The 13,189-nt window shown below is 40.3% G+C and overlaps 1 protein-coding gene across 2 annotated transcripts in view; it reads right to left on the bottom strand.

Annotated features, from left to right (window-relative positions):
- Positions 1–13,189, bottom strand: part of EMB2083 (AAA-type ATPase family protein) — a 94,025-nt gene that overhangs the window by 28,744 nt on the left and 52,092 nt on the right. For both annotated transcript variants that reach the window (XM_087678917.1, XM_087678914.1), the window contains exons 8-9: positions 814–892; positions 541–672 (exon numbers count right to left, since the gene is read on the bottom strand). In XM_087678917.1, coding sequence (XP_087535043.1) covers positions 541–672; positions 814–892 — 211 coding nt within the window. The remainder of the gene's footprint in view (positions 1–540; positions 673–813; positions 893–13,189) is intronic.

Genomic DNA, 13,189 nt, shown 5'->3' with positions numbered 1-13,189 from the left:
TCCAATATTCAAAGCCAGCAGGTTGTACACAGCCCCTGGTCTCCAGCCACACCTTACACTTCTTCAACATACCAGTTGAGCAAAAGGGTCTGGTACCTCTCCAAGGTACCAGTTGAGCAAAACTTTCACCTCAGGCACTTCACACTAATAACCTGTAGGTGGTATGTGAGGGGGTCTCTCCACCAAGACCTATGTATGATCTCATGCAATGGAATCTAACTGCTCTTCCATGGCCTGTTTCCACTTTGACATGATGGAACATATGGCTTAATGAGAATGAATTTCATCTTGCGGTATGCTTCTGCATTTTGAAGCACTTGACATTGTTGTGGTAATGACCTTTTGACACAAGATGTGGCACAAAGATCATGTAACCATGTGCACTAGCAAGATATTAGCCTCCTTGATGAGCTTCCTAAAATGAACTCACAAGTTCATCTTAACCTGGTGTTTTGTGCAAAAAACAATGATATTACAACCCAGGTATAGAATGTAGAAAAGCTGCATAAAAACTGGAAGGTTAGGAACTAAAACTCTTACATGGTAACGCTCCAGCTCTGACCAACAATGGAACATTCCATACATATCCTTGCGACCACTCAAACCACAAAACCCATAAAACCGAGCTAGTCTTCTTGCCTGGTTGTAATGATCAGCCCATATAGTGCACATCTACAAATGGCAAACCAAAAATTTAATAATTATTAAAATAAACAGAACAACTCTATCTTAAAATCATTAAACTGCCCTTCAAAGTAAATTCCAAGGCATACACATACATTCACAATAGCCTGTTGTCTCTTAATCACTAACCTGATCACTGCCAAACCATAACTCATCAGCTGCCCGGGGAGCCAACTGTAGAGTAATATAATCGAGCACTCCTTGGCGACTGCATATGCCAAGTTCAGTGTAGCCAGTTTATTGAAGTGACTTTAAAACTGTAGACATCAATATATTTAAATCACCAGCAAGCAAGAAACATAATAAGAAGAGACATCAGTAGTGTTGCAATCTCAAGCTTCAAAAGCTCAGCCACAGTGTCTAAACATGTTTCTACTGAATATGTGAATTATCACTCAGATATCTTTGCAAGAGATTCCCAAGGCATTGATACTTCAGTTTCACATGCAAGCTCCACCCATGGATCTTCAAGGGCTACCGACATCACACGGCCGTTGAGGAATATGTATTACAGGATACTTGAATTGTCACTCAAATACCTTTCCAAGAGATTTCAGAGGCATTGAGACTTTGGTCTCACATAAAAGGGTCGAAATCGATAAGTTCCATCCATGGATCCTCAACTAGCAATGATCAGACACTCATGAAACAATGTGTATACGATCAAAGCTTAATGCTTTACAGAGATAGATCTTTATTGGGATATCACTAAGGATTCAGAAACACTATTTATCAGTTTAAGTGTTACTGTTTAGGTTAACCAATGCAAGACTCCAATAACAATCATGATGCTAACGGATAATACTTTTATGTTTTATAGACAAATTTGTTTCTATCTTGGATGGTATCCTCATCCATCGTAAAATTACAAAGGAACATCTAGAACACTTCAAGGCGAGTATTTTAGTTGTCAAGAGAACATTCCTTACAGGGTGGATAGTCTGAGCAGAAGGCATCGAAAGAAAATTAAAACTAACTTGCAATAATCAAATCCTATGAAATTACAGAGAATTCTAAGTTTAGCAAGATTTTGTGAAAAATTTAATTGAGACTATGCAAAACATAGTTGTTCCAACGATGGATCAACTAAAAAGAAAAGGTAGTACGACCATTTTATTGGGTTTATCTCAACAGAAAACTTCTAATAAACAGACACCCACTACAGCAGCAGCAGCTCCCATTCTCTGAGAACAAACCAAGCTGAACCAAGTTTTGTAAAGACTTTGGGGACATTTATGCTGAGGCATGGTTGTTTATGAATCATGATTTTGCCTAATTGTGAGTAGACATCAGTCTGGCAGAAGTGATTGGATCGATTTGCTGTTGTGCATATGCTGGGGATGGAGAATTGGACATGCATGCAATGTTTTCAAGCGCTACAATTACGGAAATGCATATCAATGGCTGATATATTGCGATGATGATGCTTTTAAGTTTTGTCACATGAAAGTCTGCCATTGGTGGAAGCAATTGTTGACAAAGACAAGGGGCAAAGCTGGACCAACTTGAAGATCATTCATAAGGGACTTGGCCCTCCAAGTACAGACTAGTTTGGTGCTGTGAATTAGAATTTGCAGACCGATTTGACTGATGCACTAGTTTGGGATTGCAAATCATATATTTAAGCAAATAGACATCAAAGGATACTAGGCTTCATAGTTGCTTGAAATGCCATTTCGGACCCTTGAAACAAAAATGTTTCAGGCAGGAAGAAGCATGCTTCAGGATAGGTGTTTTGGGTCAGGTTTCTCCAGTTTCGGCTACCTAGGTTCATTTCCTGCAATTTCTGCCTGCAGCTTTCACTGATGTCTTCCTCTTCAGCTGTACTGCTGCTTTCCATGCTCCATTTCACCTTCATCCCTTAGCCTTCATCTCTCAACCTTCATCCTTCACTGTCCACACTCCAAACTAGCTGTAGTTTCCTCTATTTGAAGCTGGTTTTCTTTGTTTCCAGTGAGCTACAGCCATGGTGAAGGGCACTTTTTGGAATCACGCCCATTACCAGAAATTTCAGAAGTAGTGATGTCTCAAAGCAATGGGAATGCAACTATTGTCATCACACAACCCGAGAGTATGATCTGAATGAAGGATTATCTTCCCATGCAAGTGCTGAGCAATTTCTCTGATATGCCAAATGATATTTCTTCCTAGTCTAGAGCAATGGACATGCCAACCCTTGTGGCCACTCTGAGAAATGAAGAAAATGGGCAAGAGAATTCATTCCAACCATAGGTGGTAGTCCCTCAAAAAGGGACCTGTCTCTCTCTTCTCTTCTCCTTCCATGTTCGTGTTTCTCTTCCATTGCGTACTTTCACACGTGCTGCCCTCCATACCAATGATCCTCAAGATTGTCTAAATGGGATTGAGAGATTTCAATGATGCATATGCATCATATCCTCAAGCCCTAATCCACGACATTTCAAACAAATGTCTCTCTCTTCCCTTCTCCCTCACTGTTCGTGATTCTCTTCCATTGTGTATCCTCAGAGGTGCTACCCTCCATACCAATGATCCTCAACATCAGGTTAATGGGATTGAGAGATTTCAACAATGCATATCCATCATTCCCTCAAGCCTCATCCACAACATTTCAAAAAATGTCAGAGCTTTTGATTGATGCCTCACATCCACAACATTTCAAAAAATGTCAAAGCTTTTGATTGATGCCTCACATCTAAGGCACCCAAATCCCTCAATACAACGATCATCATAAGGCCTTAACAACTCTCACATCCAAGGCACCACCCAAATCCCTCAATACAACGATCCTCATAAGGCCTTTACGGACTCTCACAAGCCTTTCCACAACTATAAATATACAAATGAAATGAGTGGCTAATGGCTTCAATAGATCCAAGTCATTGTCCACCCTATATATGGAATGCACACTAGGCCTCTTTGTGAAAACTTCACCATGCTTCTTCCTCTCTAGAAAATCTCATCTATCCATGTAACCTTTTGAAGGTCCTTCATGAGTAGATCCAAGCAATTGGAAGTGCATTAAGTCCACATAAAGTTAGAGACCCCCCTTTCAACAAAACACCATGCCACATTGTTATTGCCATTATTTGTGATAGTTTACATAACATTCTTCACACTAATCTCCAAAATGGTAGCATGAATGTACCTATAGATTTATTCACTTGTAATAACTATCCTTGTTGATGCATCAATGCACTCAAGAACATGGTGGCTTTGCATGAGCACACTTGTATTATACATATCCCTCCTTTTGACATTAGTCTGTCCATCACAAAAGATAGTGCATCCATATTTAGCCCAAGTTCCCTTTAATTGTCGCATCTCCACCTCTATAGCTTGTTTCCTTCTAAGCTCTTAGGTGTGCAAAGACTTGTACAACAAGTCTATTGAGCTAAAAATGTATTATATACTGATAAGGCATATTAAACAACTCCAAAACAAGCTTTAATTTACCAAATTTCCATTGAAAGAAATGTGTTCCTAGAGAGTGTTTGTGTCCCATATGCCAAGCCCTGATTTGGGTGGACTCATCCATCTACAAATAGATAGGCTGCCCACCACCCAACCTTAATCTCGTTTTTGCAGATTGTTGGTGCCTAAACTCTGCTGTCCACAACAAGCACGGAGGATATCTCAATTCGAGTTGCCATCTATTGTTGTTTGTTGTTGACACTAGCTTTCCCTATAGTTGGCAACCCATTTCCAGCCTGTTCAATCATGAGTCATCCTGCATTTACTGTTGTTTTCTAACAGCCAGTTCGCATTTTCTGCATGGCAGCCTGTATGGACAGCTGACATCATCATCCAACCTGCCAGCATCACCATCTGGGTTGTGATTTGCTGTTTGCAGCACCGCCTCAGCTGCCACATCATTAACACTACCTGGCTCCCATCTAATACTAATCCAGGAATCTTTGAGTTGTGCTTGTTGCTACCAGATATATTTTGTGACTGTCTATTGTGTTTCAAGATCCATCAAAGCACGACACGCTCTTCTGCTTATACTCTCTGCCCTGGTCTTAGAACACAGGAGTTCGGGGGGCAGTATTTCAACTTTTCATAGTGTGTTTGCTGCATTAAGCATTGTATTTATTCATTATTCACATTTCTTTCATCTTTTGTGTTCATTGTCTCTATGTTACCCTAAATCTAAATGTGTTTTTTTATCAATCTATGTGTTTGTCATACAATTGTGTTTGTATTCTCTGGTCAAGCATTTCTTTACATGGTATCAGAGCTAGATATTCATTGAAGAAACCTAGGTCCTTGATCGGAAAGCCCATCTTAACAACAAAGGAAAGATGACATGGAACACTTCCACGTAAACTCAATCTCCAAAAGAGCCTAGCCAAGAACTCAGCAAGACTAGGTTCCACAACCTAGCCCTCAAGGTTTTGACAAAGGTGGAGATACTTCTAACTACCCTGGAGAGACAAAACCTTATCCTATTACAGATGAGGAGTTGCATCTGATCATGGCCTACACAGCCAAGAAGATCAAAGAGCTTGACATAAGAATTGCAATTTGACAACAACTATTCAATGAAGCTATATATGATTCTTTCTCGTCAAACGTTATGCATAAATCTAATGATGTTGCAAGGCCATCGAGACTTCCACTAGGGATGGGGACCCCTATTAGAGAAAGAGACCCAGAGCATGTCACTTTTTTCAAACTTTTCCATCTACACTGACACAAGGTATACAAGTTTCTACTTTTGTTCCTTCCTCTTCTTTTACTTCTTCTTATTTGCAAAATTTTGGTAAAGACCATAATCAAGTTAAAGTGCCATATGTTGATCATAGAAGAAATCATCTTGAAGATCCACTCTTGTATATTAATACATGAATTGATGATTATAAGAAAAAGGTTGGTAACTCTTCCTCTCCTTTCCTTTCTTTGAATCGGGCTTCTCAATGTCAAAATGAGTTTGGTGTTTCCTCTTCTTTACATTTCGCATCTTCATCTTTATTTCAATTATGATCATTAAATCAACAAAATCAATTTAAAACATCTTCATCCACAATATTTACATCTCAATTTTAAAATCCACCAACCCCACCCACTTCTTCAGCTACATCACCATTACCATTCACAACATGTACATTGTCCTTTTCCTTCACACACCACACCAAAGTATTCTTCAAACATAAGCACTGTCTTTAAACCTCCGTGCCTTCATTTCAAGGTGGTACTAATGCACCTTTGAGGGAGGCTCAACCTCCACCTTGCGCATCTTTAGGATACTCACAACATGGCATCCCTTCCCTTGCTTATCCAAGTCTGGACTAGTTCATACACCATACCACACTTTGCCACCATCGCAATTCCTAGTGGACCATCTGGTCATGCTACTATACCTCAACCAACAATTGCACAAGGTTTGAGAGTCCCCGTGCCCTCTTCACAAGTACCTGTGGGTTCCTCTCCACCTATCCCTACCTATCTAACCTATTTCAATTTCCCCTCCCTATCCTTACTATCCATCTTACCCTTAGACACCTCATAGTTCTTCATTCTCATCAGCCAAGCATGCTTTTACAAATAAGACTCATTTTAATGGATCTAACTATACCACTTCGTCAAATATGATGAGATATGTACTTGATTCTTAGAACTTGTGGAACCTTGTCAAGGGACTAGAACCCAACCAAACCTACATATTGTTCCACCAGAGGTTGTCTGCTCATGGAAGGCAAAAAATGCCTCCACTATTATTGAGTTGATACAAGGCTTACTCCCTAAATTTCACTCACACCTACAACACTTTAGCCTAGCATGGAAGCGGTGGAGACACTTAACTGACCAATATGCAGCTCATGATAGTATCACTTATATAAACCTCGACCATGAGCTTCAAATTTTCAAAATCACTAACTAGGATAACTTTAAGGTCAAGTTGGCTAAGTATGGGTAACTTCTCATCGAATTCTCCACTACAAGGGCTCGTAACTCCCCTGATGACTTATTACTAGACAAGCTGCCTAGAAAATACATCATTTTGTGGAACAAGTAATTTCACAACCCACAATGCCTATGGTCTATGAATTTGAGTGTCAACTATGGCATTATGCTTCATTGTTCCATCAATTTCAGAGTACAATCTCCATAGAGGGAGCACTCGTTGTTTCTTCTTAGCAGCAACAAGGACAAGGCAAGAAAACTCAAAATCAAAAATAAAAGCAAAGTCAAACTCATATCAAAACTAAGCTAGTGAGTCACATGGGAACTCCCAGTCATCTTTAAACCTCGAGTGGTAGAATCTACCAAAGAAAAATAGATATTGTCAATACTGTCAAAAGACTAGCCACTTTGACGATGAGTGTTGATCAAAGACAAGAGGCACACAACCCAAACGAAAGACTTAGACACCCACCCCTCAGTCGAGTAACCCCTAGCAAGGGAGGCAGAGTGGCAACAATCAAAATCAGGGGCAATGGAGAGGCCATACCCATACTACCACCGGTCATCTACAACAGCCAATATCATTCGTAAGCCCAGAGGGTATGTCCCACTAGTCTATTGGACACAAGGCCCACCTCATCTCCGTGGAGACATCAAAGGTTGCAAGCTTAATCCACATTCGTGAGTCACCTCCTAGTGAGGCAACATCAAAGGCCCACTATACCTAACTGAGCACATCTTCTCCTATTTGGATCATGGAGTGGTCGAGCCATTCATCATATGACCCCCATCTAGGACATTTTTGTCTCCCAAGCCTAGAACTATTGACTATACATTGAGCTTAGGAAACAACATTGCACTACATTTCCTCAGCGGACTACAAATAGAACCGGCTTTTGCGTTGTGGGCTTGGCTTTCATGGCAAGCCAAAAAGGACTTGTAGATAGACACCCATATTATAACTGATCAATCTACTTAAGCTTGCTCGCTCCATCAACTATCTATATTAATCGAGCTATCTATATTGATCGAGAGAGAGAGAGAGAGAGAGAGAGAGAGAGAGAGAGAGAGAGAGATCAAATGATTGCCATGCAAACAGAATATCATCAAAATATAAGGCACCCCTACAATTGATTCATGCTGATCTTTGTGGGCCATTATCCACTACCACCCTTAATGGTGAACTATACTTCTTTTTTATAGTGGATGCCCTTTTTCGGATACGTGTAGATGTATTTTCTAAAGCATAAATCTAACGCATTCACCTACTTCTCATCATGGGTGCTTTTAGTGCATAATCAAATGGGTCGTCGTATAGGTTGCATGAGGAGTCATAGTAGTGGTAAGTTTTATTCAGCTTCATTGTTACTTTGTATCTTTTTAATTTCTTGACTTTTAGAAAAGACTTCTCAATATGGAAGAAAAGCTACAAAAGAAAAGAGAATAGCAATAACAAAGCTTGAAGGGAATCATGAAGCATAGGAACCGAACTATTATGAACGTGGCAAACTCTATACTTGTTCACAGCAAAGCTTCTCGAGCTCCTTTGGATTGAGGCTATTAACACTCCAATGCACATCCTCAACCGATACACTCTCCCACAAGGTTAGTGAGTTTCTACAAGAGCACAACATTTCTCACCAGCTCACCTCTACCAGCTCCCCCTCTAAGAATGGAGTCATGGAGCATAGGAACCGAACCATTATGAATATGGCACACTCTATGCTTGTTCATAGCAAAGCTCTCCGAGCGCCTTTGGATCAAGGCTATTAATACTCTAATATACATCCTCAACTGGTGCACAACTGTGGCGGTCCCTCAGAAGACCCCCTTCAATGTATTTTTTGACACTCGGCCTATTATTTTTCACTTTAAAGTCAAAGTTTTCGAGTGTCATGCTTACATGCACACTTCTAATGATAACATAAGAACACTTGAGAACTCACTCAAAGAGCTAGTCTCCTAATTTTTGTTGGCTATTCCTTCGAGGCAAAAGCCTATTATTTATTCAATCCTCGGACAAACAAGGTGATTGTCCAGAGAGAGGTCATTTTTTATGAGAGGGATATAGTGTCATTGCACCAACCTCTAAGCTGGTTCCTCCACATGCTATATTGGAGATCGTGCCATCTTAAGCCGGATTTGCTACCTACCTTTAAAGTCTTCAACACCCAAGCCTCCTCCGCGATAACCATTACCTTACTACTACCAACAAATCATGCGAGATTTGAGAGATTCCACTTGAAGTGCCCTAGAAGATTTGCCTAACTAGCACCTAGTGTCTCACTTGTATCTGTCTTTACAGCAAATTATATAGCACATTTTGACCTGTAGAGTTGACAAGAGCCTCTAAAGCATCACAAATAGCGAGAGGCCATGGAAAGGGAGCTTGAGAGCATTGACCAAAAGGAGACTTGGACCTTGGTAGATTGTCCAAGCCACAATAAAGTCATCGGGACCAAGTGGATATTAAAAACTAAATTAAAAGTTCATGGAACTTTTAATCGATATAAGGTTTGCTTTGTCATGCAAGGTTTTCAACAAAAACATGGTATCGATTATGATAAGACCTTATGCACCCACTACGTGGTTCACATCATTCTGTCTATTGGTTGCCCTAGCTAGTCACCATGGTTAGCTGCTCTATCAGATGGATGTCAAAAGTGCCCTCTTGAATGGTTACTTAAAGGAGAATGTCTACGTGGAGCAATCGTTGTTCACCCCTTCTACACTCCTAGCAACTACTGTTTTGATCTTCCCTACTGCTGGTGACCATTTTCCAGCCTGTTCAATCCCCACTCCGCCTGTATTTATTGCTATTTTCTCTTTTTAGCTTGTGTTTTCTACACACTAGCCTGTACGGACACAGTTGATGTCACCATCTAGCCTACCTATGTCATCATCTAGGCTGCAATTGACTGTCTGCAGCACCACCTCAGCTGCCATGTCATCAACATTGCTGCACTTTGATGTTCTCACACTACCCAACTCTATCTGATACTAATCCAGCCATCTTTGAGCTGCATTTGCTGCTATAATTGGTGACTGTTTGCTGCATTTCAGGATCCATCACAATACGATACTCTTTTGCTCACTCTTTGCTTCAGTCCTAGAGACATGGGAGTTCAAGGGATAGTATTTCACCTTTGCATAGTGTGTATGCTACATTGAACATGTATTTATTCATTATTCAGATTTCTTTCATCTTCTATATTCATTGGCTTTGTGTTACCCTAACCCTAACTGTGTTTCTTTATTAGTCTATGTGTTTGTTGTACAATTGTGTTTGTATTCTATAGTCCAGCATTTCTTTACAAGGTCCTCCCACTCACATCCAATCTAAGAATGGCTTGCATTGTTCTCTTTCACCTATTTGTGCATGCATTGTGAAAAGCAATAGCACATTGATCAGCCCCTACACTGAGCTCGTATGCCTCAGTGGGGGTCAAGAATGGTAAACAAAGAGCAAATAGCAAGATGAGAAATGAAATGAAATTACATAATTTGTTTAACATTTGCAAGAGGCCAAAATGACCTATGAGACCTTGAGTTACAACCATTTGTAAGATGATAGAAGTGTTTAGAGATAAACAATACAATAAAAGAAATCCAAATCTAAATGTTGATGACAAAAGAGTAGTATGAGGATATACATCATCTCACAAAATCCCTCATCAATAGCTAGAGCATAGTCTCAATCTCCTCCCATGCAAAGAAGACCCTAGGTGGTTTTCGAGCAATGATATGTTGTATCCTCCTATGCATATGTCAACGATATATATGTTAGGCTCTAGCATGCCTACATCAACCAAGATAGGCTTTGCAATCAATCAATGTCCCTCAAATAGATGTAGGCTGAGGCTGTGCAAGGGACTCCTCTATACTCCTCTATCTGCATGCCTCAGGGACCACGAATAAAGTGAGTTAAGAGTGGTGTTGAAGATGTCGAGAACAGCTCTAGGGGTGTCTCATAATCATGACAGATCCCAAAACAAAGCAGCAGCAATCGACCAGCAATGACAATGTCATGGGCAGAAAAAGGAGGGAGCAAACCAAATCCTCCATGCAGCACGATGTTGCGAGATTACTCTGGGCAGAAAGGTATGCTGGCTGATGGCAGCTCCACAGACAACAAAAGGTGTCAAAGATGAAGGCATCAGCTGGTTGTCCTCTCCTAGGTGAAAACCCAGACTGCTGGTGTAAAATGCAGGTAGCAGTGATATCAAAGACAGTGGCAGCAGCTGGCACCACTCTCAAAGGGCTAGTGGTGGTGAAGACCAACTAGGTGGCAGTTCCAGATGGCTGGTGGCAATAGGAGCAATTAGGTCAGCTGGACAAACTTCCTCTGGTTTGGGGGGCAGTGGCAGCAAACTGGAAGGCAGCTGAGCCATACTCCAAAACAAGCATGAGATACCCTCTACATGATGGCGACTACACTTCTAAGGATACAGACACCAGAGGAAATGAAGACTGAAGACTGGAATGATCAGGGTTGAAACTAGATGGCCACAACATGTCCTTATGTAGGGTATTTTTGGGCATTTGTCCTACTATCCAAAAATACAGCTTTTCATTTTAAATAAATCTTTTTGAGCCTGTTTTTAAGGAGCAAAATTGGTCATTAGTGCATGGTAATTTAGTGTTAATGCATGCCTTAACTTTGGTGGCTCAACAGGCAGGTTATTCAGTGCATGTTGCAAAGGGGGGATTTATGAACTGGGAGCAGCATACGTTTTCTAATATCATCTATACACTGGACTGAACAGCTCCACCTCCCCATGAGTTGCTGCTGCTGCAGCTATTTGATCATGTGCCCTTCTGGTTGGATACATATTTTGATATGCCAATAGAGAGCAGCCCTTTCAAAGATGAAAGTTTGATGCATGTAAAGAACAATTATCTTTTGCATGAGAATTTCAAAATATCATACCTATGGCTATTCATCCGATTTAGGGACATGCTCAAGAAGACTTGGAATGTGGATAACGTACTTTTGTTTTTGAAATGTAAACAATGATCCAAAATTATTGAAAAAGGTATATGCATAGTTTTTAGAAACATCATGTCTGGGCTCCCAAAACGAAATGGTTGTTTCCATTTCAAGGAAACACATTTCAGGGCCAATTTTTTGGGGGGCCAAAAAACTCCCTTTTGATCATGTTGTTTTTTTCAAGCCCTGAATTTTGGGCCCTCAAGTCATGATTCTTGAATGTTACTCTTTTCATTCAAGTTTTATGTGACATGTGGGCTCTTTTGGTTCAAACTCTTGTAAGTCATTTTTGGTAATTCTACAATCTTGCAACTTGCAAGACTATGTGAGATTGTGAATCATGCATCTTGTGTTTTTGAACTAGTCATGTACATTCTCTTAAGATTGTTGTTTTGAACTAGTCACATCCATTGTCTTAAAAGTGTTGTTAAGTTTGGCACACTTAGCACTACTACTCTCACAATTCATCTATATTCTACATAGCATGTATGTGTGCGTGCGCACACATGCCCACACATTGTCTATATTTACATATTTCAAAACTACTTTTCCGAAAAATTTCAAATGGCCAAACAGTCAAAACTCTATATTTCTTTCCATATTCAAAACTCCCATTTTTAAAACTTGTGGAAACCATGGGTCTAGAGGAGGAGAAAGCCAAAAATTATCATGGGCTAAAGGTCAATGTCAGAAACTTCAAGAGGCCAATTAATTTTGGACAATTGGATCGATCATAGGAAGATAATTTGTGTCTAGCAAATAATGTCATTCAGCTAAATCATTAGTGAAAGCTTCAAAAATGGTAGATGCACACATGTCATAAACCTTTTCTCAGTGAGGGATGCTTTGCATTATGGTTTTTTCTAGATTTGCATGCAGATCATAAAAGGCAATCTATATTATGAGTCAAAAAGGCTGATTCTTCTCCCCCCCAAACAAAAATTAACATAAGCGGCTTCTATATTGGACATGCCTTTGTTTTATAAGTCCATAGCTTTTCTCAGAGCTTTGCAGCTTGCCACAGTTTGTCTCCTACAACTCAGTGTTCATCGCTATAATCCAAATGTCCTCATGGAGTTTTCTATGTATGGATTGCAAAGATTATTGTGGGTAATGAAGATGGAATTTAACTTTTAGATATAGGATTGTCTTCTCTTTTTTCCTTCTTATGTATGCACACTTGCATTGATTGACTGATTTTGTGTGTGTGTGTGTGTGTGTGTGTGTGTGTGTGTGTGTGTGTGTGAGTGAGAGAGAGAGAGAGAGCACATGATTGACAATGCAAGTGAGAGAGCACATGAAAGTGCAAGTGTGTGCCAAGCATAATTAATGGTAAACAATAATATATCCTGTAAGACATCCCAAAAGGCCAAGTAAAATTCAATTTAAAGCCATCCCATCCAAGAGATTTCCATTTACCTAGCTTGCTAATCACATGATCCATTTCCTCTTCCTACGTATGCACACTTGCATCAATCAACTGATTGAGAGAGAGAGAGAGAGAGAGAGAGCACATGACGGTGAGAGAGAGAGAGAGAGAGAAGAACGCCTGCACGAGGTCGAGAGATATGGCAGATCCTGGTCGCGACTTGTCGCCTGCCCTGTTTCGCCATCCGTCAGCTGCTCTCA

This window comes from Lygodium microphyllum, chromosome 1, assembly GCF_053477565.2.
Source record: "Lygodium microphyllum isolate KBCC chromosome 1, Lygodium_microphyllum_v1.1.10, whole genome shotgun sequence".
Classification (NCBI taxonomy): Eukaryota; Viridiplantae; Streptophyta; class Polypodiopsida; order Schizaeales; family Lygodiaceae; genus Lygodium; species Lygodium microphyllum.
This window is presented reverse-complemented; position numbering and strand designations above follow the sequence as displayed.